The sequence below is a fragment of the Erythrolamprus reginae genome, chromosome Z (assembly GCF_031021105.1).
Source record: "Erythrolamprus reginae isolate rEryReg1 chromosome Z, rEryReg1.hap1, whole genome shotgun sequence".
NCBI classification, from domain to species: domain Eukaryota; kingdom Metazoa; phylum Chordata; class Lepidosauria; order Squamata; family Dipsadidae; genus Erythrolamprus; species Erythrolamprus reginae.
In genome coordinates this window covers 148,531,761-148,545,626 of record NC_091963.1, presented here as the reverse complement: position 1 = coordinate 148,545,626, position 13,866 = coordinate 148,531,761, and the positions used below count along the sequence as shown (strand labels likewise).

The following is a 13,866-nucleotide window of genomic DNA, read 5'->3' as shown; positions in this document are numbered from 1 at the left end:
TAGATCCTTGGAACAAACTTCCAGCAGATGTGGTAGATAAATCCACAGTAACTGAATTTAAACATGCCTGGGATAAACACATATCCATCCTAAGATAAAATACAGAAAATAGTATAAGGGCAGACTAGATGGACCATGAGGTCTTTTTCTGCCGTCAGACTTCTATGTTTCTATGAATCTCTCTTTTTAAAAAAAAGTTTATTGAGTTTTTAAAAAAGAAAGAGGGGAGAAAATGGGGGAAAGAGAAAAATATACAGAAGAAAAAACACAAAACACATATGGGAATAACATAAGGAACTGTACGTACCTTTTTTTCATTTGTTTGTTTGTTTTTTAATTTTTTGAGTCTCTGGAAGCCAAACATGATTGAAGAGGCTCCATGGCAGCCGGAGTTTCCAGGCCCACCAAAAACCCACCAGATCTTATCATGATTCCCAGCTTTGCACGGGTTTTTCCTCATCATCTGAAGAAACCCCAACTTTTATTTTTCCTTTCACAATTGAGCCATTAACCTTCTCGGTTTTAGTGTCAAGTGACTTTATCAGATTTTCCTTTTTTAACCTCCGGAGAGTTTGTGTGTGTGGGATCTGTTTTAAATGCCTGGCAAATGACTCTGAGAAGGGAGTTTTCCTCACATTGTTGCCCTCACAAATTATTTCTGGGAAACACATATCTGAAATTCAGGGTTTTTGTTTTCCTTCTCAAAAGTGTGTTTTGGGGAAGAAATAACTCCTGATTTTATTTTTATTTTTTATTTTATTTATTTATTTATTTATTTATTTATTTATTTATTTATTTTAGTTAGTTAGTTAGTTAGTCCAATACACAATGAGGGTTGCACATGTGCCATATGTTCGCCATCGCAGGGATAGGATATGCTATCCTAGGATTTATTTATTTATTTTTATTTATTTATTTATTTATTTTGTCCAATACACAATGAGGGTTTTACACATAGTAAAATACATGATGAAGGTTATAGAGGAGATACTCATAGAAAAATATATCTATGAAAGAATAGAAAAGAAGATATAGGAATACAACATATCAATGAAAGAATAGAAGAAGAGATATAGGAATAGAAGAAAGGTATAGGCGATATAGGAGAGCAATAGGACAGGGGACGGAAGGCACTCTAGTGCACTTGTACTCGCCCCTTACTGACCTCTTAGGAATCTGGATAGGTAAACCATGGATAATGTAAGGGTAAAGTGTTGGGGGTTTGGGGATGACACTAGGGAGTCCGGTAATGAGTTCCACGCTTCGACAACCCGGTTACTGAAGTCATATTTTTTACAGTCAAGTTTGGAGCGGTTAATATTAAGTTTTCTCTGCCGATGACCCCCTCAGGTTCACCCTTCCCACATGCCTATTTAACCTCCATGTCTTCCTCACAATATGTGATACAATTAGTCCTCAACCTACAACCACAGTCGAGACTGGAATTGCCACTCTTAAACTAAGTTTTTAAGCGGGTTGCAGCTAATTTTTGTGAGGAGATCTTTTTGTTGTTGTTGTTGTTGCCATGGTGTGAAGGGAATCGCTGAGGTTGTGAAGGGAAGTCAGCCAGGAAAGTCACAAAATGGGGCAATCCCATGACCCTGCAACCATCATAAAGCCCTACATGGCATTGGACCAGAGTACCTCCGGAACCGCCTGCTACCGCACGAATCCCAGCGACCAATAAGGTCCCACAGAGTTGGCCTTCTCCGGGTCCCGTTGACTAAACAATGTCGTCTGGCAGGCCCCAAGGGAAGAGCCTTCTTTGTGGCAGCCCTGACCCTCTAGAATCAACTCCCCCCGGAGATTAGAACTGCCCCCACCCTCCTTGTCTTTTGTAAACTACTCAAGACCCACCTATACCGCCAGGCATGGGGGATTTGAGACATCTTTTCCCCAGGCTCTTTTTATTTTATGTTTGGTATGTATGTGTTGTCTGGTTTTAATATGATAGGGTTTTATATATTTCTTTTTAATATTAGATTTGTTTCACTGAAATATTATTTTTATCATTGTTGTGAGCCGCCCCGAGTCTTCGGAGAGGGGCGGCATACAAATCTAATAAATTATTATTATTATTAATTATCATAAATACATGCCGGTTATCAAGTCTCCGAATGTTGAGCACATGACTTGTTAGGATGCGGTGACGGTCGTAAGTGGGAGGACCGGTCATAAATTGCTTTTTGCAAATTTGAATGGAGGTTGAATTAATGGCTCCTTCCTTCCTTCTCTTCCTTCTTTTTCTTCTCTTAATTTCTCCTTCTTTCTTTTTCTTCCTTCCTTCCTTCTCTTCTCATCTCCTCTTCCTTTTCTTAATTTCTTCCTCTTTTTTCTTTCTCCCTCCCTCCCTTCATTCTTTCCTCTTTCCTTCCTTCCTTTTATTGTTTACTGTTCTCTCCTTTTCTCTTTTTCTTCTCTTAGTTTCTTTCCTTCCCTTCCTTTTCCTTCTTTTAATTTCTCATTTTTTCTTCCTTCCTTCTTACCTCCTCTTCTTCCTTTTCTTGTCCTTTTTCTTTCCTTCTTTCCTTCCTTCTTTCCTCTTTCCCTTCCTTCCTTGTTCTTCTCTCCTTTTCTCTTGCCTCTTTTTCTTCTCTTAACTTCCTTCCTATACAGTCTCTTAATTTCTCCTTCCTTCCTTCTTTCTTTCTTTCTTTTTTCTTCCTTCCTCTTCTCACCTCTTCTTCTCCCCTCTTCCTTTTCTTGTCCCTTTTCTTTCCTTCCTTCCTTCTTTCCTCTTTACAGTCTCTTAATTTCTCCTTCTTTCTTTCTTTTTTCTTCCTTCCTCTTCTTATCTCCTCTTCTCTCCTCTTCCTTTTCTTAATATTTTCCTGTCTCTTTTCTTTCCTTCCTCCATTCTTCCTTCCTTGCTCCTCTCTCCTCTCCTCTTTGTTTTCTTCTCTTCTTCTCTTAACTTCCTCCAGTTCCTCTCCTCTCCCTCCTTTTCCCTTCTCTTAACTTCTTCCTTTTTTCCTTCCTTCTCTTCTCATTTCTTCTTCTCTTCGACTTCTTTCATCCTTCCTTCCTTCCTTCCCCTCTCTTTTTTTCCTTCCTCCCATTCCTTTTCCTTTCGTGCCTTTGAAACCTTCCCTTGCCTCAAAGACATGTGGAGACATGTGGAGACATCTTTGCCGGTGGGAGCCCGGTCCCATGGATGAAAGTGGAGCCCTCCTTCTCCCCCACACTCCCCCCAAAAGTAATAATAAAGTTTGTGGGAGATTAAATAAACAGAGGGTAAGCTTTACAAACTCCTTTGTAGAAGGAGAACTAAAAGGTGATTAATCATAACCCTCTTGAGTGATGATTTCCCAGACAAGATTCTCTTTCAGCCTCCTCCTCCTCCCCCTTTTTTTCATTCCCCTTTTCACCCCCTTTAGAAATTAGCAAAGCGAGATAGCCACACCTGCCTGCCCGACCTCAGCTTGGTCATGATCGAAAAATGTTGAGTGGTTTCTGTTTGCAAAAGCCGCGCTAGCAACCAGTCTTGGTGCCAACCTTGGCATCAACAGAATTGCTGCCACTGTTATTTTTTTTCCCCTGGAGCATTTTTAGCTGTCTTTTGTTGTGTGTGGGGATTGTTGTTGGTCTGGGGCAGGGGTCCCCAACCACCGGGCCGCGGACCAGTACCGGGCCGTGGGGCATGTTGCACCGGTCCGTGGAGTCAGCAGCTGCCGGCCCTCATGCCGCCACCCCCCTCCCTCCAGCGCTTCGCCTCCCGCCGGGCAAGAGGCCTCGGGAGGCAGGTTCTGCCGGCCACAGGACGATGGATGGGACAGAGGGGCGGGAAGGACCGAGAGGCTCAAGCCTCTTTTGGCTTCTGCCGCAGGGCGCTTTTGCGTTTTTGGCTGGGGGGAGGCAGGAGGGCCAGCCTGACCCCGTCTCTCCAGCGCTTAGCTCCCGCTGGGCAAGAGGGCTTGGGAGGGAGGTTCTGCCGGCCACAGGACGATGGCGGGAAAGAGGGGCGGGGAGGACCAGCACCCCCATGCTTAATCCCTCCCCCAACCACGCCCCTTTCCGCCCCCACTGGGCCATAGAAAAATTGTCTTGCTGAAACTGGTCCCTGGTGGAAAAAACGTTGGGGACCACTGGTCTGGGGTACATATGATTAGATTAGATTAGATTTATTGGATTTATATGCCGCCCCTCTCCGCAAACTCGGGGCAGCTCACAACGAAGTAAAAACAATACATAATAGCAAATCCAATACCCACCAATCCAATTACAATTTTAAGCTAAAAAATTCATAAAAAACAACCCCAGAATATTAAAAAACACGCATACAATCAATCTAACACCAAAACAACATGGGCAAGGGGGAGATGTTTCAGTTCCCCCATGCCTGACGGCAGAGGTGGGTTTTAAGGAGTTTGCGAAAGGCAAGGAGGGTGGGGGCAATCCTAATCTCAGGGGGGAGCTGGTTCCAGAGGGTCGGAGCCGCCACAGAGAAGACTCTTCCCCTGGGTCCCGCCAGACGACATTGTTTAGTCGACGGGACCCGGAGAAGGCCAACTCTGTGGGACCGAACCGGTTGCTGGGATTCATGCGGCAGAAGGTGGTCCCGGAGATATTATGCAAAAAAAGGGGTGCTCAGCTTGGAACAAACCATTGATTTTTGGGCGGGGGCTACCACAAACAAGGTGTATTGAAGAAATTTTGCAGCTGCGCCCCCAAAAAAGCCAATGCAATCCCAGGCTGCGTTAACAGAGGGTTGGAATTAAGATTGTGCGGTTAATATCGCTTTTTAAGCTCACCCTTATTATTATTATTATTATTATTATTATTATTATTATTATTTTATTATTTTTTTAATTAGATTTGTATGCTGCCCCTCTCTGAAGACTCGGGGCGGCTCACAACACAACAGTGATACAATGCATTACAAATCCAATAGTAGAAAATTTAAACCAATTAAAAACATTGATAACATAAATAAAATCCCTAACTATGCAATCATACACATTCAACCCAGTCCATCATACAATAAGGTCGAAAACATAACAAAAGGGGTGAGGGTAGTTATCTCCACGCCTGGTGACAAAGGTGGGTCTTCAGCATTTTACGGAAGGCAAAGAGGGTGGGGGCTGTTCGAATCTCTGGAAGGAGTTGATTCCAGAGGGCCGGGGCCGCCACAGAGAAGGCTCTTGGAATACTGCATCCAGTTTTGGTCGCCACAATATTAAAAAAGAATGTTGAGACTCTAGAAAGAGTACAGAGAAGAGCAGCCAAGATGATTAGGGGACTGGAGGCTAAAACATACGAAGAACAGTTGCAGGGACTGGGCATGGCTAGTTTAATGAAAAGAAGGACCAGGGGAGACATGATAGCAGCCTTCCAATATCTCAGGGGTTGCCACAAAGGAGTCGATCTATTCTCCAAAGCATCTAAAGGCAGGACAAGAAGCAATACATGGAAACCAATCAAGGAGAGAGAGGCAACCTGGAATTAAGGAGAAACTTTCTAACAGTGAGGACAGTTAACCAGTGGAACAGCTTGCCACCAGAAGTTGGCGGTGCATCACTGGAGTTTTTTTAAGAAGAGACTGGATAGTCACTTGCCTGAAATGCTATCGGTTCTCCTGCTTGAGTAGGGGGCTGGACTAGAAGACCTCTAAGGTCCCTTCCAACTCTTATTATGTTAAATAATAGGTCTTTTTCTGCCGTCAGTCTTCCATGTTTCTATGTTTCTATCCATAAACAGCACAATATAAAACTGTGAAAAATATTTAGGAATAAGACTAAAAACATTTCATCCAATCTCCTCTCTTCCAGAGCTGGAACTGGTGCAAAATGCTTTCTTCACGGATCCCAACGATCAGAGCGCTTGGTTCTACCACCGTTGGCTTCTGGGTAGAGGTAGGAACCAAGCGGCCATCTTGTTTTTTAATGGGAATTCACCTTAAGGCAGATTCTGGGGAGGATCATTACTTCATTTCTCTCCCCCCTCCCCAATATAGGAAGGGGGCAAGACGGACAACTTATCTTGAGATCAATGATGAATCGTCTGCTGAGGATATAAGAAGCTGGGAGACTTGAGTTGGTGGGGTCCTTGGGGGTCTCTGGGCCTTGCGTGTCTTTCTTTGCAGATGTGTCATCACCCAACCAGGTAACATAATCAGGGTAGCATTACCTACAAGCGATGATGGTGTTACTTGGTTGGTTAATGAAATGTCTGCAATGAAGCCAGGATCATTTTTGCCCCAAACTGCAAATTAGAAATTGTCCCCTTGAGTGCAATGATAATAATAATTTAAAAAGTGATAAAATGTGAAAATATGGGCAAACTTAACAACAGAATTACATGACAGAGAGGATACTGATTATTATGGGATATGGAACAAGTGGTATAATTGGCTTGAACATAAAAGCAAAATCAATGCATGTAGAGTATATAAAATATGGATTAGAAATTTTGTGTGATTATGTGTATATATTATCTATATATCTCTATATCTATCTATCGGTGTAGGTGTTTGTAAATTTATATGTTTATATTTATAAACTGAAATATAACTATAACTGCAAATGTACAAACACCTACACCGATAGATAGATATATAGAGAGAGATATAGATTATATACACATCTATAATTATATATATAATTATAGATGATAAATAAATATAGAGGCAAATAAGGAGCTGTGATGTTCCTTCAATACACCAGGGTGATTCGACACAAAAATATGTAACACTTCCCTGGTGCAGAGCTGAAGGGATTGGATACAATAGCCTAGAGGATAATTCTCTGCCTTACAAGGCAAAGGTTGCAGGTTCAACTCCCAGTGGGTATGGCTAGCTGATGAGGCCAAAATAAGGCCGAAATAGATCTATCCTAGTCTCCCTTAATTTTCAAATTCAGCAAAAAAACAAAAAAAACCTAACATGTGACATTGTGTGTGTGTGTGTGTGTGTGTGACATGTTTTGGCTGAATTTGAAAATTAAGGGAGAGTAGGATAGATCTATTTCGGCCTTATTTTGGCCTCATCAGCTAGCCATAACCCTCACTAGGACTTGAACCTGCAACCTTTGCCTTGTAAGGCAGAGAATTAACCTCTAGACTACAGTATCCAATCCCTTCAGCTATATATATATATTACTATTACTATATATATATATATATAAAACTATAGAACAATATAACTATAGAACAATATAACCAGAACAAGGCCGAAATAGCGCTATCCTAGTCTCCCTTAATTTTAAAAAAAGAAATCAGCATAAACATGTGATAACTATAGATGTATTTATAATCTATATATCTCTCTCTATATATATCTATCGGTGTAGGTGTTTGTACATTTATAGTTATAGTTATATTTATGTTTATATTTATAACTAGAAGGATAATTATTGCAATTGGAATAGTAGAAATGTGTAATGCAGTTGAATATGTACGAGGGTGAGTCAAAAAGTAGTAGAATTTTATTTAGGACAGATATAATTACCAACACTACCACCATTATATCTCTACTTCTCAACGTAGTTACCGTTTCTCTCACTAGCAGTGTTGCACCTTCGAATGGGAACAAGTATCCCTGCCTCAAAAAACTTTGTTGACTGTTTTTGTTGAGCCACTTCTTCACGGCAGTTTTCACTTCCTCGTCGCTGGAATAACTTTTTCATTATTCCGACGAAGGACCCACCTGCATACGTTGCTATAATCTAAAATATTGTCCCCAAACACATTTTGTAATCGTCTGTGAATGTTCACAGGGGTTTCCCCTTTAGCTACAAGGAATTCAATCACTGCTCTTTGTTTTTGACGCAACACTTTTGCGAGTCTACAACCCTGAAAAGTAAGGAACAGAATATTTCAGAAATCATTTATAACTGGGGAAAAACCTCAGGTGTTTTTTAATCAAAAACTTCACCTGAAATAACCCCTAACCCCCAACATTTTTCCTTTAGACTACCCAAGATTGACCTCTCCAGGTTCCTTAGAGGTCAGTAAGGGGCGTGCATAAGTGCACCAATGTCCCCTGTCCAATTGTCTCTCCTTATCTCATTTATCTTTTCTTCCTTTCAAATATGTTCACCTATACTTTTATATCTTTTCTTCTATTCTTTTCTTTACTTATATTATTACATATCTATTCTCTTCAATGTGTATTATGCATTGGACAAAATAAATAAATAAATAAAAAATAAATGAAATGGCATTACTTTTTGACTCACCCTCGTGTATGGATAATTAAAAAGAAACTGCAGAATGTATAAAATGGTAGCCTAGGATCAGAAAAAGGATTGACACAGATAATGGGCAGCTGTAAAAAATGAATAGGTGATTTTAAATGTTGAAAAAAAAATCGATAAAAATTGTTTTCTTTAAAAAAAAAAGTCTGTAAGAAAAGCAGCAAGCGCAGAAAACACCAAGGACCCCACAGATAGCCTCCTCTGTCGTTCCAAAAATCCCCACTTCCTTTTAGCACTGCTGATGTTACCTAGCTGGGTCAGGAAATGTTTGCAAGGGAACCACCCAGTTCAGAGAGAACCAAGGGGCCCCAAAGAACAACTCCTCCTCCACTTCCATCGCTCCAATTGTCCCAAAGGAGCTTTTTCAAAATAAACCTCCAAGTGGCTAAAACCATCCTAACGACCAGAGGACTGGAAAAGGATACCAATCCTTCCACCCTCCACTATTCAGCCAGAACTGAAGAAGCTTCTTGGAGGAGAAGCGAAACATCTTCAAGGAAAAAACCAAAAAAAGTCCCGTTGCCTCTTGAAAAATCACCTTTGGGACCCATTCCAGGGGCGGGTTCTAACTTGCCTCGCTGCTGGTTCACTTCCTCCTGCACCTCGTAGCCACACTTTGTGCAAAACAAACCTGAAAAAAATAAAGTCAAAAATAAGATGGCGGTGTGTTGTGGTTGACTCCGGCCCAGCTCCTACCCCAGGGAATGTGGAGGTAGAGGCAGGGGAAATGTCAACATGTCCTAGGCCTGTTTTGTTGCCGGCAGAGTTCAGGGAGTGCAGTTTCCTCGGACGAAGAAGAAGGTGGGGGTGACTTGGAAGAGGGGGGCTTGGCACACAGCCCAGGAAGCCAATCTCCATTATCTTCGGTCGATTTGGATGCGGAAGTGTTAGACCCACGCAGGCTCAGACTTATGCATTGAAGAGACCAATTGAGGAAATATTACAGGAGATAAGAGAGGCCACCTGTGTTTGGGTGGGGCTCCAGTAATTAGAGCTGCTGCTATAAATAACAGCGTGCTAGTTTGGCCGTTGTGGAAGATTATCTGATCGCAGTTCTTCAGGATTGTGCCTCGCTGTGTCTGAACTTTGTGGATTTTTCACGCCTTTGACACCAAAGCAGAGTAAAGTATGTGTGTGTTTCACTTTGCGGGAAGAAGGAGGGCTGTGACGTTTCTTCACAGCTACTAGCTAAGTACTTAAGGACTGATTAAGGGACTTGTACAGCCAACAAGGTGTAGAAGAAGGGGGGGGGAATAGAAAAATAATTAAAATTTCCAAAAAAAAGATGGCGGCACCCACGTAGCAACATCAATTGACCCGGTTCTATGACATCACCAATGGTTTTCTACCATTTCAGCTGAACTGGGAGGGACTCACCTCTGACCCATTCCTTCTCAGCACTATTGACATTCCCCACTTGGGTCACGAAACGTCTGGAATTAAATCGCCCACAATTCAACCCTGACCTTCAAATATTCTGTTTTGTTGACTCTAAATTCTCCTGAATTCGCAGGAGTAATTTCAACATTCAGAATTCCCCAACAGCTAAAAATTCTGGGATATCAACTCCCCCCCCCCGGGGCACGTTTTGGTATGGGAGACGTTTAACAGAACCCATCTTCCACTCCCTGTCAAGAGGACTTTTTTTTCCCACTCTGTTCCTCCTTAGGTGATTCAGAGCCAACCATTCGCTGTGTCTACGTCAACAGAGAAAACACCTCGCTGTCCGTGGCCTTCTCTCATCCGGTGGCGGTGAGTTCCAGAGGCTCTCGAGGAAAAAGGAAAGATTTTCAGAAGTCCACCGGCCGTGGTGACCATTTCCTTCTCTCCTTTTTTTTTTTTAAAGGTGGCTCCAGCATCGCATGACCTGATCGTGTTTGGAGACGAGTCCCCGTTGGTGGTCCGTTGGCGCACACCGGATGGGAAAAATAAACCCGGATATATGTGGGTATCCTTTGAGATTCGGTTGGCCAAGGACGAGCCCTTAATGGATTTATTGGGGAGCAGAGAAACAAGTTTGGCAAAAGTTCGAGTTCGGGTGGCCGCCGAGAAGCTCCACCGCCCGGCTGTCGCCTTTTGAAACAGCCGGGGGGCTTCTCGGCATTCTCCCGAATGCTGAACCCAGAAGTTCGGCAAAAGTTCGGGTTTGGCGTTCGGATTCAGGAGAACGCTGAGAAGTCCTGCCGCCCGGCTGTCAGCTTTGCAAAAGAGCCGCGGAGCTGTCGGCCGGTCAGGAGGCTCAAACGGAGGACGTGGACTCCAGGAAGGACGTCTTCATGACGTCAAAGCTCCGCCCATGGAATTCCCTATTGGGATTCCCCACCTCCGTTTGAGCCTCCCGACCGGCCGACAGCTCCGCGGCTCTTTTGCAAAGCTGACAGCCGGGCGGTGGGGCTTCTCGGCGTCCTCCTGAACCCGAACGCCGAACCCGAACTTTTGCCAAACTTCCTTGTCCGGCGTTCCAGAGAACGCCGAGAAGTCCCCCGGTTGTTTCAAAAGGCAACAGCCAGGCAGCGGTGCCCAGCGGAGCGCCATTTTTGCAGGGGGGGGTTTCTTGCACGCATTAATTGATTTTACATTGTTTCCTATGGGAAACATTGTTTCATCTTACGAACTTTTCGCCTTACGAAGGGAATGGAGTTTTTGCATGGGAATGGAGTTTTTGCATGCTGGATTGGGAATTCTGGGAGTTGAAGTCCATCCATCATAAAATGGCGAAGGTTGAGAAATATCACTTAAGGAGTTTCTTAAAATGAGAAGAAGAAAAAAAAGATTCCCACGGAGCCTGTTTAGCAAGATTCCTGCAGAGGAATATACATAATCCAAGGAATCCCAACAGTGGCAATTAATTACCGCTTAGAACCCATATGTTGTGTATTTCAGCCTGCTTTGTGTTTCCAGCTAATTTGGCGTGGTCCAGCTGAGAGGCAGGTGTTTTATTTGATAGCAAGGAATTTTGAAGCTGGCTAAAGCATATCTCTTCGGTTGTTAAGTGAATTGAACAGTCATTCTGCGAATCTGGCTTGGCTTTCCCTGTGAGAAAGCCACCCATGTTAGTCATGACCATTACTGGATGCCAACCATCCACATTTTAATCGTGTGGCCGCGAGGACATAAGGATGAGTACCTGCTGTAAGTCACATTTTGTAACTTTCAATGGTTTAAATATGTCAAAGGGTTAAATAAGGTTCAGGAGGGAAGTGTTTTTAGTAGGAAAGTGAACACAAGAACAAGGGGACACAATCTGAGGTTAGTTGGGGCTTATGATCCCACCAGTTCTTTTGGTAATTCCGGCACAGGTTCCAGTGGATCATCTGTGCATCATCATCATCATCATCATCATTATTATTATTATTATATTTTTCTGGGGCATCAGAAACCAGTGCCCCAGATCAAGCATACCAATGGACTATTTTGGCAAAAATACAAGGGCTGTAAATTTGAGGAAGGGGCTATCCTAATGCTCAACTTACGACCAACATTTAGTTTCAAAATTTTCATTGCTAAGCAGGGCAGTAGTTAAGGGAGGTTTTGCCCCGATTTATGACCTTCCTAGCCACGGTTGTTAAGTGAGCCGCTGCAGTTTTTAAGTTAGAAAGATGGTTCTACTGTGAATCCATGTTTCCCCTTGATTTTACTTGGCAGAAGGTCTCAAAAAGGGGATGGCATAACCACACACACACACCCTTGGGGACACTGCCACCGTCATAAATACGAGTCATTTGCCAAGCATCTGAATTTGGATCATATGACTGTTGGAAATGCCACAGCGGTCATAAGTGTGGGGGAAAATGGCCAATAAGTCACTTGGTTATATGCCATTGGGACAATGAATGACTACTAAATGAACTGACTGAATATGAATCAGGAGGCTGGGCAGCTGCTTTTGCCATTTTCCAGAATTCTGGGTTGCTGTTTTTCCTTAAATCCGGCTACTTCCCCAGCTGTGTGACCTGCCAACGTCTGCCCTCAATGACCATTGGCCTCAACATACCTTTCGCGTCCTCTGGGCTGAAGGACATGTGCAGAAGGAATGCGTCCTCTTCAAAGGTGATTGTACCATATCCCAGTTATCCACCACCACTACATTTTCCTGTGTCCGCAGCTGGACCTCTGACCACCACACCCCCTCAGTCTCTCTCTCTCCTCTCCTCTCCAGGTCACAAGGACTGTTGGAACCAGGATTCGGTAACGGAGGAACAGGTGTTCAGGTAAGGGAGGTCGTCAGAATTTCCAGATGCGCAAAAGGCATTTGATAGTGTAAATTGGCAGCATATGATTTGGCAAATTTAAAACATGAAATTCAGAAATAAATTTGAACAGAGGATATAAACAATATACATGCCCCAACAGCCAATAAGCGGGGATGTGACTAAACCATTCCAGATAAAAGGAGTCCGGCAAGGATGTCCATTGTCACCTTTGCTTTTTATCCTGATGCTAAAAACTATTGAATAAAGTCAGAATCAATTCAAGTATTAAAGGAACCAAAATTATATGCCGCCCTGAGTCCTACAGGATTGGGCAGTACAAAAGTCAAATAAATTAAATTAAATTAAAATTAGAAATGAAGAGTATAAACTACTACTTTGCCAATGACCTGGTATTCTTGGATGAACCACAAGAAGACGGGATTAAAATTAATTAACTGGGGAATTCTGGGAGCTGACTGGGAATTCTGGGAGCTGAAATCCACTCAATCTAAGTGGGGAATCCTGGGAGTTGAAGTCTACCCAATTATTATTTAACAGAGTTGGAAGGGATCTTGCAGGTCATCTAATCCAACCCCCTGCCCAAGCAGGAGCCTCTATATCTGCCTCTACCTAGGATTGAACTCACAACCTCCTGATTGCAAAGCAAGTGCTCCCCCTCTAGGCCACAGCAGCTGGGCTATTTATTATTATTTATTATTTATTAATTAGATTTCGGTGCTGCCCTTCTCCTGAGACTCAGGGCGGCTTAAAACAAGGCAAATACAAAATATGTGAGAAATCTAAGATTTAAAATACTAAAAAAGACAATCCATCAAATCTTTCTGGAGACCTCACCTACAAAAAGATATTGATAATACATATTGAAGGGGTCCAAAGAGGGGCTACAAGAATGGTGGAAGGTCTTAAGCATAAAACGTATCAGGAAAGACTTCATGAACTCATTCTGTATAGTCTGGAGGACAGAAGGAAAAGGGGGGACATGATAGAAACATTTAAATATGTCAAAGGGTTAAATAAGGTCCAGGAGGGAAGTGTTTTTAATAGGAAAGTCATGACCATTACTGGATGCCAACCATCCACATTTTAATCATGTGGTCGCGAGGACATAATGGTGAGGACATGCTGTAAGTCACATTTTGTAACTTTCAATGGTTTAAATATGTCAAAGGGTTAAATAAGGTTCAGGAGGGAAGTGTTTTTAATAGGAAAGTGAACACAAGAACAAGGGGACACAATCTGAAGTTAGTTGGAGGAAAGATCAAAAGCAACATGAGAAAATATTATTTGACTGAAAGAGTAGTAGATCCTTGGAACAAACTTCCAGCAGACGTGGTTGGTAAATCCACAGGAACTGAATTTAAACATGCCTGGGATAAACATAGATCCATTGTAACATAAAATACAGGAAATAGTATAAGGGCAGACTAGATGGACCATGAGGTCTTTTTCTGCCATCAGTC

At 42.7% G+C, this 13,866-nt stretch overlaps 1 protein-coding gene across 5 annotated transcripts in view; it reads left to right on the top strand.

Moving 5' to 3' along the window:
• RABGGTA (Rab geranylgeranyltransferase subunit alpha) overlaps nucleotides 1-13,866 on the top strand; it is a 38,591-nt gene that overhangs the window by 13,242 nt on the left and 11,483 nt on the right. For all 5 annotated transcript variants that reach the window (XM_070767390.1, XM_070767392.1, XM_070767395.1 and 2 more), the window contains exons 7-11: nucleotides 5,769-5,852; nucleotides 9,862-9,944; nucleotides 10,039-10,140; nucleotides 12,137-12,242; nucleotides 12,352-12,403. In XM_070767390.1, coding sequence (XP_070623491.1) covers nucleotides 5,769-5,852; nucleotides 9,862-9,944; nucleotides 10,039-10,140; nucleotides 12,137-12,242; nucleotides 12,352-12,403 — 427 coding nt within the window. The remainder of the gene's footprint in view (nucleotides 1-5,768; nucleotides 5,853-9,861; nucleotides 9,945-10,038; nucleotides 10,141-12,136; nucleotides 12,243-12,351; nucleotides 12,404-13,866) is intronic.